Below are 20,499 nucleotides of genomic sequence, written 5' to 3'. Positions count from 1 at the left end.
TTCTTCTGCTTGATTGATTCTGCTATTAAGAGACTGACACATTCTTCAGTTTGTCGATTCCATTTTTCAACTTTAGAATTTCTGCTTAATTTTTTAAATAATGTTAATCTCTTTGTTAAATTTATCTGATAGAATTCTGAATTCCTTCTCTGTGTTATCTTGATTATCTTTGAGTTTCCTCAACACAGCTATTTTGAATTCTCCATCTGAATGGTCTCATATCTCTGTTTCTCCAGGATGTGTTATTATGCCTTATTTAGTTCATTTAGTGAGGTCATGTTTTCCTGGATGGTGTCAATGTTAGTAGCTGTTCTTTGATGTCTGGACATTGAAGAGTTAAGTATTTATTGTAGTCTTCACTGTCTTGGCTTATTTGTAGCTATCTGATATAGTTGGCTCTGTGTTCCTACCTAAATCTCATCTCAAATTGTAATCCCCATGTGCTGAGGGAAGGACCTAGTTGTAGATGATTGGATCATGGGGGAGGTTCCCCCATGCTCTTCTCATGATAGTGAGGGAGTTGTCACAAGATCTGATGGCTTAAAAGTGTGCAGTGGTCCCATCTCTCATTCTGCCTCTCCTGCTGCCATGTAAGATGTGCCTTGCTTCCCCTTCACCTTCTTCCATGATTTTAGTTTCCTGAAGTCTCCCCAGCCATGGGCCAATGAAACCTCTTTTCTTTATAAGTTACCCAACCTCTTTTCTTTATAAGTTACCCAATCTCACATTCCTTGTAGCAATGTGAGAACAAACTAATACAGAAAATTGGCACTCAGATAGTGGGGTGCTGCTATAAAGATACCTGGAAGTGTGGAAGCAATATAGGAACTGGGTAATGGGCAAAGGTTGGAAAAGTTTGAAGGGCTCAGAAGAAGACAGGAAGATGTGGAAACATTTGGGACTTCTTATAGACTTGTCAAATTGTTTTGACCAAAATGCTGATAGTGATATGGACAATGAAGTTCATGCTGAGGTGATCTCAGATGGAGATGAGGACCTTATTGGGAACTGGAGCAAAGGTCACTCTTCCTATTCTTTACCAAAGAGACTGGTGGCATTTTGCCCTTGCTCTAGAGATCTGTAGAACTTTGAACTTCAGAGAGATGATTTAGAGTGTCTGGCAGAAGACATTTCAAAACAGTAAAGCATTCAAGATATGACCTGGCTTTTTCTGAAAGCATACAGTCATATTCATTCCCAAAGAGATGGTCTGAAGTTGGAAATTATGTTTAAAGGGAAGCAGAGCATAAAAGTTTGGAAAATTCGCAACCTAATCATGTGGTAGAAAAGCAAAATCCATTTTTTAGGGAAAAATTCAAGCTGGCTACAGAAATTTACATAAGTAACAAGGAGCCAAATGCTAATAGCCAAGACAATGGGGAAAATGTCTTCAGGGCATTTCAGAGATCTTCGTCACAGGCCCAAAGGCCCAGGAGGGAAAAATGGTTTCATGGACCTGGCCCAGGGTCCTGCTGCCTCTGTGCAGCCTCAAGGAATGGTACCCTGCATCCCAGCTGCTCTAGCTCTAGCCTTGGCTAAAAGGGGCCAAGGTACAGCTAGGGCTGTGACTTCAAAGGGTGCAAGCTCCAAGCATTGGCAGCTTCCACATGGCGTTGAGCCTTTGGCGTACAGAAGACAAGAATTTAACTTTGGGAGCCTCTGCATTGATTTCAGAGGATGAACAAAAATGCCTGAATGTCCAGGCAAAAGTCGGCTGCAGGGAGCCCTCATGAAAAACCTCCACTAAGGCAGTTCAGAGGAGAAATGTGGGGTTGGAGCTCCCACAGACAGTCGCCTTGGGGCACTGACCAGTAGAGCTGTAAGAAGAGGGTCACCATCCTCTAGATCCCAGAAGGATGAATGTACCCTTTCAGGTGCGTCATGAACCTGAAAAAGCCACACACACTCAACACCAGCTTGTAAAACAGCCACAAGGACTGTACCCTGCAGAGCCACAGGAGCAAATCTGCCCAAGGTCAGGGAGCCCACCCCTTGCTTTAGCATGTCCTGGATGTGAGACATGGAGTAAAAGGAAATTTTGGAACTTTAAGGTTCAGTGACTGTACTGTTGGGTTTTGGACTTGCATGGGGCCTGTAGCCCCTTTGTTGTGGCCCATTTCTCCCTGTTGGAATGGTAACATTTACTCAATGCCTGTATCCCCATTGTATCTTGGAAGTTGCTAAATTGCTTTAGCTTTTGCAGGTTCATAGGCAGAAAGGACTTGCCTTGTCTCAGATGAGACTTTGGACTTAGGCTTTTGGGTTAATATTGGAATGAGTTAAGACTTTGGGGGACCATTGGAAAGGCATGATTGTGTTTTGAAATGTGAGAAGGTTTGGTTGGGGACAGTGGCTCACACTTGTAATCCCAGCACTTTGGGAGGTGAGGTGGGCAGATCACAAGGTCAGGAGATCGAGACCATCTTGGCTAACATGGTGAACGCTGTCTTTACTAAAAATACAAAAAATTAGCTGGGCATGGTGGCAGGTGCCTGTAGTCCCAGCTACTCTGCAGACTGAGGTAGGAAAATTTCTTGAACCTGGGAGGCAGAGTTTGCAATGAGTCAAGATCGCATCACTGCACTCCAGCCTGGTGACAGAGCAAGACTCCATTACCCCCACTGAAAAAAAAAAAAAGGAAAGAAAAAAGAAATGTGAGAAGGACATAAGGTTTGGGAAGAGCCAGGGTAGAATGATGTGATTTGGCTCTGTGTCCCCACCCAAATCTCATCTCAAATTGTAATCCCCATGTGTCAAGGTAGGGAGGTGATTGGATCATTGGGGTAGTTTCCTCATGCTGTTCTCATGATGTGAGTGAGTTCTCATGAGATCTTATTGTTTAAAAGTGCATGGTGGTTCCCCCACCCCACTCTTTTTCTCCTGCTGCCATGGAAGATGTGGCTTGCTTCCCCTTCACCTTCCACCATGATCATAACTTTCCTGAGGGCTCCCCAGCCATGTGGAAACATGAATCAATTAAACTTCTTTTCTTTATAAATTACCTGGTCTCAGGTAGTTCTTTGTAGCAGTGTGAAAATGGACTAATACACCATTCTTTTTTGAGAGACTTTGCAGATATTGAAAGGACTTGAGTGTTGTGATATATCTGTATCTTCATTAGGGAGCACCCCAAGCCCGGTAATGCTATAGTTCTTGCAGACTCATAAAGATCCAGTTTGGAATCTTGCATAAAGTCCAGAAGTGTCCAGATTACTAGACAGGCTTTTGTTCTCTCACCTTACTTTCTACCAAACAGAGTCTCTCTCTCTCTCTCTCTATTCTGAGCCACTTTGGGTTGAGGGTGGAGGGTGGAGTGATACAGGCACTTATATGGCCATCACCACTGAGACTGTGCTGGGTCAGATATGAAGCCAGCACAGCACTGGGTCTTGCCAAAGTCCTGCTGTAACCACTACCTGGCTACTATCTATGTTTTCTCAAGGCTTTGGGGCTCTATGATCAGGAGGTGGTTAAGCAGACAGCCTTGTGTCCTTCCCTTCAGGGCAGTTAGTTCCCTCAGTTTCCAGGCAGGTCCAGAGATGCTGTCCAGGAAAGAGGGCTATAGTCAAAAACCTAAGAAATCTACTTGGTGTTCTATTTTACTATGGCTGAACTGGCACTCAAACCACAAAATTAAGTTCTTCCCACTCTTCCCTCCCATTTTCACAGGCAGAGGAGCCTCACTTCATGACCATCACCACCACTGTCCCATGGGGAGAACTGCTACGCTACTGCCATTGTTCACTTAAGGCTTAAGGGCTCTTCAGTCAGCTTGTGGTGAAGGCTGCCAAACCTGAGACTCACCCTTCAGGGCAGTGGGCTCCCCTATGGCTCAGGGCTGTCCAAGGGCCGATGCTAGAATCATGGACCTGCTTGGTGCTCTATCTCGCTATGATTGATCTGGTACCTAAGGTGCTAGAAAAAAGTCACCTTTATTTTACTTCTGCTTTTCTCAAATAGAAGTGGCTCACTGTAGCCACCACAGATAGTAATATTCCATGTCTTACCAGAAGTCAACACATCTCAGTCTCATCCAAGTTCCATGGTGTACTATCTGGGTATCCATGCTGTGGTTATTTAGAGCTCAAGGACTCTTTAGTTAACAAGTGATGGGTCCTTCCAGGACTAGGCCCTTTCCTTAAGGTAGCGGGTTCCCTTCTGGCCCAGGATATGTCTAGAAATGTTATCTGGGAGCTAGGGCCTGGAAGAGGGCACCTCAAAATTCTAACCAGGGACCTATCTTATTGTGGCTGTGCTGGTGTCCAAGATGCAAGACAAAAGTCCTCTTTACAAATTACTTTCCTCTCCTCAAGTGAAAAGAAGGGGTCTCTTTTGAAGCTGTGAATTGTGCTGCCTGGGGTTGGGGGAGTGGTGATACAAGCACTCCTTTAGCTGCCCTGGCTGGTATCTCAGTAAGTCATGTACCCCCGCCCTTCCCCCAAGTCTACTAACTTTTAGCCCTTCTCAGGCACTACAGCTCACCTAGGAGTCACAGTCCTTGTGGTCCATGTCACACAGACACTGTGGTGGGAAAAGGGAAGGGGTGGCATTGGTAATTTGAGACTGTATTTCCGACCCTCTTCGGTGATTCTTTGTTAAAACCAGGCACTGTGAGTGCTCACCTAATTTTTTTGGTTCTTATGAAGGTGTTTTTGTGTATGTGGAGATTGTTGTTAAATTCTAAGGGGGGTACCTTTGGTGGGGCTTTCTATTCCATAATCTTGCTCCATCCCTATTTTACATTTTCAATCTCGATGCGTCTTAAGAAAGCAAACTAACAATATCAGTACAGCATGATACATGCTGTAATGAGAGACACACAAATGCAACAGGAGCACACAGAAAGAAACACCTATGTCCGCATAAGAGACTTCAAAAAGTCTAAAATGTGGAGGATAAATAGGCGTCTGAAAATTAATAGAAGACAGGGAATTGAAGGCAGAAGGAAGAGCACATTGCAAAGCCATGAAACTGCATAGTGAGAAAAGATAATAATTTAATACGACTGGAGCATTAAATGAATTTGAAAGAGAAAAGTGGGAAGTGAAGCGGGACTAGTAGATGGGGGAGCTTTGTATAAAAGTTTAAGAATTTTGGGGTTCATATTTACATAGAGGGCAGAGATGAAAGACTGAAAAATTGTTCTGCAAGCTACTTGCAAATTAGCAGAATGGAGGGCAAATTAGAGTCAGATCAGTCTGAAAATAAAGAGATATGTTAGAAAATCTTTGCAGTATTTTGGGGAAAAGAAAATAAAATTTTGCATTATAGCAGTAGCAGCTGAGATGGAGAGGTGAAACTGATCAACATATTTTGATGATAAAATCAACAGGAATTGGCAGTTGATTGTTGAAGTTCAAGAAAAAGTTGACATACTAGGTAATACAGTAAAATAAGTAAGTTTGGTAGAATTTATGGTGGTTAATTTTGGTAGAATTTTTGGTAGAATTTATGGGGTGTGGCTAAGGAGTTGAAGATGAATTTCTATGTAAATTATATTTGCATATATTTTCAAATACACCAAAAATTTATATTCACTCAAAGAGTCTCAAAGACTATCATCAAAACACTTTATATGCACCCTCCTCTTCATAACCAACTATCTTGAAATCTATCATGTTAACTGGATCTTTAAGTTGGGCATTAAGTAAGATTGAAATTTTACCAAGGAACAAAAGTCAAGACTCAGAGGAGAAATTTGCCTAAGTGGATATAAGTGATAAATAGTGTTGTCAGGATTCAACCTGGACTCTATGACTCCAGTGCCATATTTTTTTCCACCATATTTAAAATATCCCATCAATATCATAAAACAGAGATGAACTGATGCATTTAATTAAAAGGTTCTTAATGTGTTTGATATTCTTCAGATTAACTTCAATTTCTAATTAACTGAGTCTCTTCAATACCAAAGCAATCATATCTAATTGACTATGCCTGGCCACTATCTTATCAAAGCAACATTTCATTTTCTGTTTTTTCTATTGAATTTGTGAGAACATTGGAAGCTGTCAAGGTGTGACATATTGAGAGTCCAATAAAGATTAAATCCCTGAGTATATGATTTGAAAAAATTTAATGAAATACTTTGCCCAGTTGTCTAGGACTACTGTTAAGTAACCATCAACCAACACCTTTTCCAAATATAGATTTCCAAAAACATAAGTAGCTAGCCAGTCTATTTTAAAAACTGACACAATCTCTCAGAGAAATTCAGATCCCAGAATTGATTTGGGTAGGAACCAGGGAAGCAAAACTAAACTAATTAAAAGAACAATGTTACTTACTTTATCCTTGGAGAAGCTGAAAAGTTGTTTTCTTTCCACAAAGAATTGGACGGCTATTACACTGGCTGAGTGGCCCCAAAGGACACCCACTGGTTTAGAGACAACATAGGGATTCCAAAGGCAAACTTTATTGTTAATGCCAGCAGTTGCTAATCAGAATTAGAAAGAAAAAAAAGTTTTTAATAGCATAAATAGCCCACAGCATTTTCTTTGTGAAATGAGTTCACCATGTAACTGTAGCTTGATAAATGTCAACTGTAGGTTGACTAATGCACCCTGTTTTGCCATTGTCTAACTAGACCAGGCTAATAGGGCATGAGTTCTGTCAATAGAAATAGTTGAAATGGAGGGAATAGGGAAGAAAAAATTCCTAAAGGGGAAAAGGCTATGTATGAGGAGAAAGAAAACATATAGTCCCATTTAGAAACCAACCAACAGCCCAACCAGGAGGGGACAGAATCCTTCTTTCTAATCCTGATATTTCCCCTCTCCAGCCAGCTTCACCTAGAAATGTAGGCAGTGTTAAAGTTATCCCAGGAGTAAGAAAGAAAGAAAACAATGTTGAAAGTTCACAAATTAATTAAAAAGTATAAAAAGACAAATTATCAAATAATCAAATACAGTCATGCATTTCATAACATTTCAGTCAACAACATACAGCATATACGAATATGGTCCCATGAGACTCTAATATGGTATTTTTACTGTACCTTTTATAAGATTAGATACATAAATACCATTGTGTTACAATTGTCTACAGTGTTTAGTAAGTCACATGCTATAGAAGTTTGTAGCCTAGGAGCAATAGGCTATAGCGTATAGCTTAGCTGTGTAGTAGGCTACACCATCTCTTTGTGTAAGTACACTCTGTGATGTTCACACAATGGAAAATCACCTAATGATGCCTTTCTATCCCCATCATTAAGCAATGCACGACTGTACGTGCAAGCAAACAAGCAGCACAAATATACTTTTCACCTGCTTTATTAATGGAATAAGATATTTTTGTACATCAATCAGTTATATTTAGGGAGCTCTTCAAGAACAGGAAATGTATCTATTCAATACAACACAATACCCTTTGTTGCTTCCTAGTTTAGGGCCAGTTGTGGAGCTGAACTTAATCATCCTTATTTTTTCCAGCACTATAGCAGGTTCAAAGTAATTATTATTATACAGAGACTGAAATGATTAACCAATCAATATATTAAATAGTTGCTATTTGAGTCCTTGCCAAAATGAGTCACCAACTCCTCTATCCTTCTCTAATAAATCTACAGTACTCCTTGAAGATTTGATGTTGGCATATTCATGAATTCATATTCAAGGTATCTGTTACTGTGATTGTCAGGCATTATTTTGGGAATTTTATGGACACAGCTCCTTAGCTAATATTAATACTCTTTGTATGAATGACAACTATTGAATGTGAGTTAATATGACCCATTCTGTACACCATATGTATGCTCTGTAACCACCATATTAATTTTTCAATAATACATCTATACTTCATTTTTATATTTGAACTAATATCATATATGTATATCAAATTATCAGCTTTCAGAATATCTAAATTTTTAATTTAAATAGTTAATGCCTGAGAAACTTTATATTTCCTCAGCTAAAATATACTTTTTTTTACATCAAAAGAACTCCCCCCTACTAAACAAAACTGGGATAATCTGAACATTTTCAAAAATCATTAGAGATTGTATTCTGAAAGGTAATTGAAAAACAGTCTACATTTTGCAGTTCCCTTGTGTATGGATGTGTGTGTGTGTGTGTGTGTGTGTGTGTATGCGCTGGTAGTGGTAGCTGTAGTAGTAGCAATGAAAAAATGCATTTGTTTGGGTGGAGCATTTAGTGGTGTTAGGAAGATGGCAGAATGGCAGATGCTGCACAAACTGTTTTCCTTCTCTATATCATTTTGCACCCTTCACCAATTGTAATAAAAAGGACTAATTAAAGCATTGGGCACTTTCTCATATTTTTACCCCAATGTAGTTCATATACACTACCCATCATAATACATCATTATCAGACATTCTCAGGCAATAAAATGTGAGCTGCTCAAGATGGTCTCTCTAGCAATAAAACAACAAGGTGGAGAAGGCTCCACGCATACAAATGCACCCCAGACTATTTATGAGGCCCTCATAGTTATCAAGATTTATTTTACCTACCAATTAAATTGAGCCGAGAGTGATAATCAAAAGCATGAATGCCCTGGGCAATGTTGAAGGATGTCATATTAAGATGCGTTTTTGATTTCTCTCTCCAAGCTAGCACCACACTATTTGTATTGCTGGTTGTACTGGAAATGATAGCATCTAAAGATGCGTTGTAAGTAACTAATAAAAAATTAAAAAGAGAAAAACAATCTTTAGTTGATTCTTCACAAGATATTAGTAAAATGGAACTGTTTTAACATGTAAAGTTAAAAATTAAACTCAAACTATGATGATACAAACTGACACTTAAAAAACACCTCACAAACCCCTTCTTCCACCTCCCACAAAATGATTCCATTGAGAAATTACAGGAAATTCTACATTCTGACTTTGCCCCCAATCTAGAGATACCTTGAAGTTTTAAAAATTGGAACACATGGCATGAAACAATGTTAATCACAATAATCATATGGGGTTCTGAAGCTCTAAGATGAGTAATTGGCCAAATTCTTATGTTCCTCCTCCTGGGTCTGGGACAAGCAGGAGCTTATCAACCATCTGCTGCTCCCCAAAGGTCCAGCTCATGCCTAAACAATGGTTTATTTAAATTTTGACTGATCTAAACTGTTGGAGAGTGAAATGGCCAGGACTCAACTCCTTGCCAAGATTCACAAGCAAAGCTACAGGCTCAGGTCAAAGTGGCTCTTCTGCATTCCTGATGAGCCAGTGCCAGACATTGTGGAGCAAATTCACACTTTCCAAGCAAGGATAAAGATCCTACTACCTTTTGTCAGGAGAACCTTGCCATTACTCTCACACCCACAGGCTCCAGAAGGCCAATGAATAGCCATAGTTGCTCTTTGATCAACTTGAAACCACCAAGTTGTGGTTAGGCAGAAATTCTCTTTGGCATTGTGCTCAATTATTTGTGTCCCACAGTTGGAGGATTTCTTATTTGACCTCAAGATCAAATTCCTGCCCCACACAAAGAGGGATGCTGTTGTTTGATAAAGCTTAAGGGAAGTTTGTTTTAGTAGAGTGGCTCAGAAATATTTGTGATCAATTTATTATGTAGAATCAGGGGTAACGTATTCTGGGGAGTCAATTCTCGATGGATTGCTAGCATTTCTGCACTTCTTGTGAAGCTAAGAACTCACTGCCCTTTGTTGTGGATTATCTTTTCAAAGAGTTTTTGTTTGCATAGCAAACAGCCATAGAATGTAAAGATAGCGTCTCCCTTTGCCCAGAATAATAAAGATAATATCTTCCTCTGGAGCAAAAGTTAGGCATGCCTTCTGTCCAACATAAAAGATTCAGATTCCTTAGGTTTGGGGCTCCTTTACTGTAATGGAATACAGTGCCTGTGCAGGGATTTGTCTGGGCCCATCTGCATTGCCTCTGTGGACTTGATGGCCAGGGGAACTGAAATAAATGTGATAATATTTATGCTGTTGCTCTCTTGAGAATCATAGTCTTTTTTTCTCTCTGACATGGAAGTCTTATGCCTTCTGTCATTGTAAGATTTTTAACATTTCTTTCTCCAAGTAAGCATCACAATATTTGTATTGCTCATTATGCTGGAAATGGTGAGCAAACTTGTTAATAGGTAACTAGAAAATAACATAAAAGTTTAGACCCTTCACAATTCTTAATGGGCACTGCTATGGTCTGAATGCTTGTATTTCTGGCCTTCTCCCCACCCCCCAACCACCTAATTCATATGTTGAAACCTTCACCCACAAGATGATGATACAAGGAGGTGGAAATTTTGAAAGGTAATTAGGTCAGGAGAGTAGAACCTTCAAGAATGGGCCGAATGCCCTTATAAAGGAGGTCCAAGGAAGCTTGTCTGCTCCTTCCACTATGTGAGGGCACAGGTGGAAGGCACTGTCTAGGAAGCAGAAAGTAGGTCCCCACCAGACAGCAAATCTGACGGTGCCTTAATCTTTGACTCCCAGCCTCCAGAACTATGAGAATAAATTTCTGCTTCATAAAAAGAGCATCCCTTATTAAAGAGTTAAAAACAGTATCCAGTTTTACTATTTTTGTATAATAACTTAATTTGCTCTGTGTGTATGTGTGTATACATATACATATAGAGTATATATACACTCATATACTTGTAATATGTGTATGTGCATATATATATATATATGTACACACACACACACACACACATAGGTATTTATACATTTCCAATTACTAAAGGCAAGAAAGTTCTGAGAAGCAGGAAAATAGCTCAATGCATTCCTTTTCCTCTTACCTATTCAACTGGGCTGTTTCTAAATGTAACTAGGATTTATTCATTCAAGAGCTCATATTGATATGTAAACAGCTTGATTTAGAAAATTTCATAGCTATCTCCCTAGGAAATAAATGGCTTAACACAACCAATTTATAACTAAATTAATGAAGTTGATACTATTCAATGTGTCATTTACAGATATCGTCTCTCAAAACATGGCATTCAATCCTCAAAGATGTATTGAGCATCTACAATGTGTTCTGTGCTATGATAAAGATAACAAGGAAAGAAATAGACTAGACGTAGCCTGGACTTCAATTATATGGCCCCAAACTTGGAAGAAAAAACGTGTAAATCAAACAATTAGAGACAATTTTAGCACATCATAAAGTGATAAATTGAATGATACAAAATGTATAATAGAATTTCAAAGAAGAAAGAAATCAGTGTGCCTTTCAGCGTTTAAGAGACATTTGGTGAATGTTGACAAAAAGCATTTCAATAGATGAGAGGCCATTACAAATCACCTGTGTGGGAAACAAAAGGTAAACTCCAGAATTGAGAGCTGAAAAAGAGCTAATCTACTTCTATATCTCATAGGTAAAGAAATAGAGATTCATCCACACAGTTTCAATGATTTGCCAAAGTCAGCAAGTAATTGTCAAACTCAGGTCTGAAGTTCTGAGATTAACTCTTAAGTTTGGTGTTATGACATGCAATATTATAAATCGAAGCTTACGACACTAGTATTTGGCAGAGCCAGAGTACGAATTCAGAATACAGGGCCTGATCTCTTGACTATGGGAACGCGGCTTCTCAAATTTCAACATGCACACAAATCACCATGTGAAAATGCAGATTCTCATTCAATGTAAACCTGAGATTCTGCATTTCTCATATCCCCAGGTGTTGCTCCTGATGCTCTCTGAGAACCACACAAAGTAGCAAAGCACTAGAATGCAAGTGTTGCCATTATTTTGTACTCTAGAGAGTATATTAATCCATAGTTCTTAAAATTTGGGAGGTCAAACATCCCTTTGGGAATCTTATGAAAACTGTAGACCCTCTCCATCAGAAAGGTATACATGCACACAAAATTTTATATAAAATATCATGATCTTGAGAACCTTCTCACTATACTCATAAAGCCCAACCATAATAGTTCTGAGGAACTTAGGTGATAAACCTCCAGCCACAGGTAATTTTGGAATGAGAAATTATTCTTCACCTGCTTCCTCAAGTGGTTCTTAAAATTTCTATCACTAATGATGTACGTCCTTTGTGTTAGTCAATACCCACTTTAGGCTCCTCTTTTAAGCTTCTACTTCTTTAATGTAAATAAGTGTAACTGGCCCTTGATACTGGCATACTGCTAATAGCAGAACATAATTTCTAAGAGGAAAATAAAGAGAGAATGGGATACAAAGGAGACATTCAGAAAGGGGACCAGAGTAGAGCTGGCTTACAGAGCTGGCTCACAGAATAACTCATTGGGAAGTGTGTCATGAAACACAAAAGTGCTGCCTAAAGCCAAAATGATCTGTTTCTCCACTCTGCCTAGAATTTACCTGGATGGTGTTATAAGGGTAGAGAGGACAGTGACCCCTTTCCTCCTCATGATAAATGGCATGGCCAATACCCCTATAACCAAAGACAGGTTAACAAGAGAAAAGCACAAAAAATTCATTTGATCATAGATTTATATGACACAGGAACCTTCAGAATGAAGACCCAAAGATATACAAGACACTGTCCATGTTTATACTTAGGTTCTATGATGCAGGGAGAGCCATGTAGAAATGTGATTGGGAAAAAGGAATATGCGTTAATGGAAATAGACTGGGTGGAAAACCCAGCAAGTTTTGTCTGTTCAGTTCTTCTTGACTTCTCTATATGGCATTCCCTTCTCCTGGGTTTGGGGTAGGACCACTCTAGAATGAGGGATGTCATTCCATTTCTTTATGGTCAGTTGTTACACTAAAAGTAGGGGAATGTTAAAATAATATTTTTAGACTTTATGGCTACCTTTGGGGAAAAGGAGTTCTAGCTTCTATGACCTGGCTCCTCATAGAGGGAGTTCTAGCTTCTATGACCTAGCTATGACCTATGAGCAGGAGAGACAGACAGGCAGGAGAAGGTCAGAGAGAGACTTTGCTCCTAAGGCTGCTTCTGAGGTTTTCATTTTTGGGTATCATTTGCAGAGCCCCAACAGTACGTTTATTGCTTATCCGCCATATGGAATTTCTCTTTGACCTATGACTACTTTAAATAACTATTAGATTATTTTTTGAATCCCTCCCATGTACAAGTACCACTCTCAGTGCTCCCACCCTATAATAATCTTTAGTGGGTAAATTATTCCAAGTTTCCTAATGAGAAGATAGCAATCTGAAAGCCAACTTGCTTAAGGGCACGAAGCTAATTGAGGTGGAGAAGAGATTGAACCCAGTCCTGTTTGGCTCTCAACTCTCCTTTCCTGTGCTATTGCCTCCATCTTTTCTACTAAGCCTCACTGCGATGTGTATCACAGGTCCAGATCTGGGGTTCTTCCTATTACCAACTACCTTTCTGTTCCCATACCCTCAATACCATACCAAGCCCCTAATTTGTCTTGAGTCTTCCCTTCCATGATCGCTTCACTCTGACCCCCAAGGGAACAGTATTCCTATGTCCTCCTTGGTCTCTCATCGTTTTCCCTCCTTTCTTCTTAATAAAAGGAAGGAAGAAAGGAAAAAAGGGAGGGAGTGAGGAAAAGAGAGAGGGAGGGAGGAAAAAAGGGAGGGAGGGAAGAAAAAAGAAATAAGGGAGGAAGAGAGGAAGAGAAAGAAAGGCAAGGATCTGGGAAGTAATTCATTCCTATAAAGGAGAATCCTTTATTAGAGAGCAATTAATTTCAGGAATATAAAGTCCCATGATTACCTGCTGCACTACTACTACTACTGTACTAGAAGTTCCAATAGTATAAAATCTGATGGCAATGATTCTCATTCAGGAAGTAGCCTCACTGAAAATATTCTCTTTGTTTACAAAAAAGGGTTATTATAACCTGACACTCAGTAAAACAATATTATAAGACCTACATTATACAACATAATACTACAATTATGTCTTCAAGTGCATGGAAATCCCATAATATAATTGCAATACAATCATAATAAAATATTCCTACCCAGAAAATTACTTCGTCATGTGTTTCCCCATTTCATCCAACTATCATCTTTAGTTTTCAGGTTATAAAGAAAGACATAGAAGGAAGTGTATGCTGCTCTGGCATCCGAAGTATTGCTTTATGATTTAAATCTCCAGGTTACAAAACGACATTTATGGGCCTGAAGTGTTACATATTGGAGGCTCAACAATTCACACTTAATGTCTAAACCAAGATACAACTTGTTTCTGATTAAATTGTAGAATGCCAGAGTTCTTGAGAATGCCTGAGTAAAAGGTGAGAGAAAAGTCATTTCCTTAAAATCAAACTATCTGATAAATAAAAATGTTTTTCTCATTTCTTGAATTGAAGTAAGGAAATGATAGATTATGATGGAAAAGTTTTAAAAATATCAAGCTAAAGAATAGGATAAGCTGGTAAAATAAATGATTTCTTGTTAATATTCTCAGTAAGTTTTGGAATTGGTAGAGGAAAATATTTTAAAATTACTTTTATATAACATCATAGAGAAAAAAACAACTTGATTATATTTGTCCATTAAGATGCTGACTTTCAACTCTTTAATTCTCTTGCCACACAGTCATAAAAAAGGATATTAAGGAACCCTGCCGTCGATCTTTGTCCTCATGTGTGCTGTCACAATGACCCTGTGTAACAGCAATTAGTTAATGTGGGAAAGTGATTTGAAAATGAAAGGTGATACCTAAAAACTAAGTAAGTAATGCTATTAAGTGCACTTAGAGTAAGATAAAATATGGCACTCTATAACATTTGCCAACTGATAGACATTGTGGCAGGGTAGGAAAGAAGGCTCCACCAGTTCTCCCCTCTACTCAGCAAGGACAACAAGTTAACAATCTACACAGAAAAAACACTTTTATACAAAACAAAAATTAGGTGAGCCCTCATTGTACCTGGTTTTCACTTCATATCATTGAAAGAAGCACTGAAGAGATAGACAAAAAAAAAAAAAAAAACAGTCCTGAATCACCAACGCCACCGTTCCCCACCCCTAGCAGCAGCTGCGTGGTGCTGAGAGCTTCTCCGGGAACTGGGGGAGAGAGAGCACAGCAATTGTGTGGCATTGAACTCTGTGCTGTCCTGGTAGAGCAGAAAGGAAACCTGGACCAAACTCAACTGATGCCCACCCACAGAGGGAACCTTAGCAGAGGGGAATCGCCCAGCCCAGGGGTCTGACCTTGAGCGCCAGTAAACCTCACCACTGAGGGCTACAGAACTCTTTGTCTCCAAATAAACTTGAAATGACATAAAGCTCTAGGCTATGAAGACTGCAACTCATAGGCAAGTCCTTGTGAGGAACTAGGCCCAGAGACAATGGACTGAGGGGGCACGACATACTGAGACACCAGCTGGGGCAGCCAAGGGAGAGCTAGCATCACCTTCTCTTAACCCTAGGCTGCAGAGCTCACGGCTCCAAAACAGGTGCCTTCCTTTCACTTGAGGAGAGGAGAGGGAAGAGTGGGGAGGGCTTTGCCTTGCATCTAGGATACCAGCTCAGCCACAGCAGGAGAGGACATTGGTCAGAGTTGTAAGGCCCCCCATCCCAGGCCCTCATTCCTGGATGACACTTCTACACAACCTGGGCCAGAAGGGAACCCAGTACCTTGAAAGAAAGGAGCCATTCCTGGCAGCATTCGTCACCTGCTAACTGAAGAGCCCTCATGCCCTGATGCAATATCCAGGTATTATATCAAGGGCTTTGGATGAGCCTCTGAGACTTGCTGGCTTCAGGTGAGACTCGGGATATTACTAGCTGTGGAGGCTATGGGGAAAAACTCGTCCTGCTTGAGAAAAGCAGAGGCAAAAGTAAAGGGGACTTTGTCTTGCACCTTAGGTACCAGCATGGCCACGGGGGTGTAGAGCACCCAAGTAGGCTCTTAGCGTCCCCAATTCCAAGACTTGACTCTTGGATGGAATTTCTGACCTGCCCTTGTCCAGAGAGGAGTCCACTGCCCTGAAGGGTAAGCCCCAGGTCAGGCAGCATTCAGACAAGCTGACTTAAGAAACAGGGGGCCATTAGAGAACATCAACAGTAGTCTGGAAGTACTCTTCTTGGCCTGGGGGAGCAGTGGCTACAGGGTGAGGCTTCTCTGCCTTTGGAAAAAGGAGTAATGAGTGGGAAGAACTGCATCTTATTGTTTGAGTGCCAGCTCAGCTGCAATAAGAGAACACCAGGTAGACTTCTAAAGTTTTTGACTCTAGTCCCTGACTTGCAGATGGCATTTTGGGACCCACCCAGAGGCTGGGGGACCTTGCTGCCCTAAAGGCAAAGACACAGGCCTGGCTGGATTTGGCATTGGCTTATTGCAGAGCCCCAGAGCCTTGAGTGAACATAGGCAGTAGCCAGGGAGTGGTTAAAGCAGGTCTTGAGTGAGACCTAGCACTGTGCTGGCTTCAGGTCTGACCCAGCACAGTCACAGTAGTGGTGGCCACTGGGGTGCTTGTGTCACTCCACCCCCAGCTTTAGGTGTCTCAGAACAGAGAGAGAGAGAGACTTTGTACGTTTGGGAGAAAGTAAGGGAGAGAACAAGAGTCTCTGGTAATCCAGAGAATTTTCCCAGATCAGCTCTGAGGTCTGAAATGCTAAGAATACTTTAATCAGAAAGAAAAGGACATTCATGGGCAATGAACAGTCACCTGAAGGTACAAAACTCACTGGTGATAGTAAGAGCACAGAAAACCACAGAATATCCTAACACTGTAACTGTGCTGTGTAAACTACTCTTATCTGAATTAGAAAGACTAAATGATGAACCAATCAATACTAATAACTATGACTTTTCAAGGCATAGTACAATAAGATATAAACAGAAACAACAAAAAGATAAAAAGCAGAGGGACGAAGTTAAAGTGTAGAGTTTTGATTAGTTTTCTTTGTGTTTCTTTATGCAAATAGTGTTGTTCTCAGCTTAAAATAATGGGTTATACGACAGTATTTGCAAGTCTCATGGTAACCTCAAACCAAAAAACATATTAATATACAAAGAAAAGCAAGAAACTAAATCATATCACCAGAGACAACCACCTTCATTAGAGGAACATAAGGAGGAAAGAGAGAAGAAAGAGAAAACCAGATAACAAATCACAAAATGGCAGGAGTAAGTTTTTACTCACCATTAATAATATTGAATGTAAATGGATTAAACTCTTTAATCAAAGACACAGACTGTCTGAATAGGCAAAAAAACAACATGCATTGATCTGTGATCTTCAAGAAACACACTTCACTTATAAAGGCACACATAGACTGAAACATGGAAGATAAAAGGGATGAAAGAGATATTCCATGTCAATGAAAACCAAAAAAGAGTAAGAGTCACTATACTTTCATCACACAAAATGGATTTCAAGATGAAAACTATAAGAAGATACAAAGAACATCACCATGTAATGATAAAGGGGTCAATTCAGCAAGAGGATATAAAAAACTTTAAATATAAACGCACCCACCATGGGAGCACTTTGATATATAAGGCAAATATTATTAGAGCTGAAGAGAGAGATAGACCTTGATACAATAATATCTGGAGACCTCAACACCCCACTTTCAGCACTGGACAGAACTTCTGGAAAGAAAATCAACAAACATCACACTTAATCTACACTATGGACCAAATGGATCTAATAGATATTTATACAATATTCCATCCAAGAGCTGCAGAATACACATTCTTTTCCTTAGCACATGAATCATTCTCAAAGACATATCATATGTTAGGTATCAAAAAATATCTTAAGGCATTCAAAAAATTGAAATAATATTGAGTGTTTTCTCTGACCACAATGAATAAAACTAGAAACTAAGAACAAGAGTAATTCTGGAAACTATACAAATACATAGAAATTAAACAATAGACTCTTGAAGGACCAGTGAATCAGTGAAGAAATTAAGAAGGAAATTGAAAAATTACTGGAAACAAATGATAATAGAAAAACTACATACCTATGGGATACAGTAAAAGCAGTACTAAGAGGAAAGATTATAGCTAAAAATGGCTTCATCAAAAAAAAAACAAAAAGGAAAAACTTCAAATGAACAATCAAATGATGTGTCTTAAAGAACTGGAAAAGCAAGAATAAAACAAACCCAAAATTAGTAGAAGAAAAGAAATAATAAAAATCAGAGCTGAAATAAATAAAATTGAAAAAAAATACAGATTAATGAAACAAAAAGTTTATTTTTGGAAAAGTTAAACAAAAGTGACAAAGCTTTAGCCAGACTAAGAAAAAAAGAGAGCATATCTAAATAAATATAATCAGAAATGGAAAAGGAGACATTACGACTGATACTGCAGAAATTCGAAAGATCGTTAATGGCTACTATGAGCAGCTATATGCCAATAAGTTGGAAAATCTAGAAGAAATAAAAAAATTATTTGATACATAAAACCCACCAAGACTGAATTGGGAAGAAATCTTGTTATGTTAAGCAAAATAAGCCAGGCACAAAAAGACAAACATTGCATGTTCTCACTTATTTGTAGGATCTAAATATCAAAACAATTGAACTCATGAACATAGAGAGTGGACGGATACTTATCAGAAGCTGGAAATCGTAGTGGGGGCCTAGTGGGGAGTTGAGAATTGTTACAAAAAAATATACTTAAAAAGAGTAAGGCTATTGTTTGACAGCACAACAGGGTGACTGTAGTCAATAATAACGTAATTGTATATTTTTAAATAACTCAAAGAGTGTAATTGGATTGTTTGTAACTCAAAGTATAAATGCTTGAAGTGATGGATACCCCAGTCCCCAGGTTGTACTTATTTCACATTTTATGCCAATATCAAAACATCTCATGTACCACATAAATATATACACCTACTCTGTACCCACAAAAAAATTTAAATTAAAAAATAAAGTATAACTATCTATTCTATCTTTAAAATAAGAATTCAGCACTGCTAAGCATATTTTAAAATAATAATGCAATTAATTCAATTACTTTTCAAAATGCCAAGTAGGCGCATGTCCATGATACAAATGAATCGTATTCTTCTACCATGCTACAGAACAAGCTGTGGGACATAGATCCCCTTCCTCAAACCAGGGTCACTGCTCACAGTGGATTTCAACTACTTTAAACATAGTGACAGAACTGGCAGGAAAGACAGTGTGGTCTAGCTACCTCGGTAGGGTCTGGAAGACTGATTTAGATGCAGGGAAGTAGAGCCACACACAAGCAAGATATTAAATCTGGCTTCTCTGCCAACTTAGCCCCTATCAATTATAAAGACTCCCTGAGGAGTCTGTATTCTAAATTTTCTGGCACTTGTTCCACTAATTAGTGCAGCAATTAGCAACTGGGTGTGGTGGCTCACACCTGTAATCCCAGCACTTTGGGAAGCCAAGGTGGGTGGATCACCTGAGTTCAGGAGTTCGAGACCAGCCTGGCTAACATGATGAAACCCCGTCTCTACTAAAAGTACAAAAACTTAGCCGGGAGTGGTGGCACGTGCCTGTAGTCCCAGGTACTTGGGAGGCTGAGGCAAAAGCATCCCTTGAACCTGGGAGACGGAAGTTGCGGTAAGCCGAGATTGTGCCACTGCAGCCTGGGTGACAGAGCAAGACTGTCTCAAAAAAAAAAAAAGCAAAAAAAGTAATTAGTGATTTTGTTAACAGTTCAAACTGTTTTGTGTCTTCTTCTAGCCCTGGTCAAATGGGAGAAAACATTTTCAACGCAATAAAATATCAATGACTTTTGTTGCTGGCAATTTCATGTTTATTCTTTCTTTCTTCCCTCCCCAACTCCCGCCGCCCCAGAGATGGAGTCTTGATCTGTCACCCAGGCTGGAGTGCAATGGGCAATGGTGCAATCTCGGCTCACTGCAACCTCTGCCTCCCAGGTTCAAGCAATTCTCATGCCTCAGCCTCCCAAGTAGCCCGGATTACAGGCGCCCGCCATCACACCTGGCTAATTTTTGTATTTTCAGTAGAGACAGGGATTCTCCATGTTGGCCAGGCTGGTCTCGAACTCCTGAACTCAGGTGATCTGCCCACCTCAGCCTGCCCAAATGCTGCGATTACAGGCATGAGACAACGCGCATGGCCTCATTCTTTCAATATCTGCATTCCCAGACTATGGTTTCCAAGGTTTCCAATGATACTGTCTATATGAGGAGAAAATTATTAAAAAGGAAAATTCTCTGAAATTCAAGACATTTATATCTTAGCACTATTACACAAAATCTCTATAATTACTTTACAAGTATTTCAGAATGTAATTATTTTTCCATTAAAATATGACACAGAACCACTCAGAGAAGATGAAAACATTCACTCCTTCAAAGTTTTAAATAAGAAATTTGAACCTTATCTTAAAGCAGTATGCTAATACTCTTATGTCTGAAACTGAGTTTTTCCTGTGACATTTCATTTTTACAGATATTTTATCCTTAGCGTCAATAAAAACTATTAGTGTATTTGCTCAAGGATTTCTTTCTTTCCTCAACTGTATATTCCCTCCTCACACTGAGACAAAAATCACCAAAAATATTTCATGAAGAGTTCTAAGAATATCGAATCATGTTACTGGGGTAAAGAGAATCCCAAATTAAACAGCCATTGGTTGCTCGCTCCTGATACAGCAAATCTTGCACAAAGGA

The 20,499-nt window shown here is 39.4% G+C and overlaps 1 protein-coding gene across 2 annotated transcripts in view; it reads right to left on the bottom strand.

Annotated features, from left to right (window-relative positions):
- WDR49 (WD repeat domain 49) overlaps positions 1-20,499 on the bottom strand; it is a 184,691-nt gene that overhangs the window by 124,090 nt on the left and 40,102 nt on the right. For both annotated transcript variants that reach the window (XM_031935245.1, XM_023213507.1), the window contains exons 6-7: positions 8,471-8,638; positions 6,288-6,436 (exon numbers count right to left, since the gene is read on the bottom strand). In XM_031935245.1, the coding sequence (XP_031791105.1) occupies positions 6,288-6,436; positions 8,471-8,638 (317 nt within the window). The remainder of the gene's footprint in view (positions 1-6,287; positions 6,437-8,470; positions 8,639-20,499) is intronic.

Source organism: Piliocolobus tephrosceles, chromosome 2, assembly GCF_002776525.5.
Source record: "Piliocolobus tephrosceles isolate RC106 chromosome 2, ASM277652v3, whole genome shotgun sequence".
NCBI classification, from domain to species: Eukaryota; Metazoa; Chordata; class Mammalia; order Primates; family Cercopithecidae; genus Piliocolobus; species Piliocolobus tephrosceles.
This window is presented reverse-complemented; position numbering and strand designations above follow the sequence as displayed.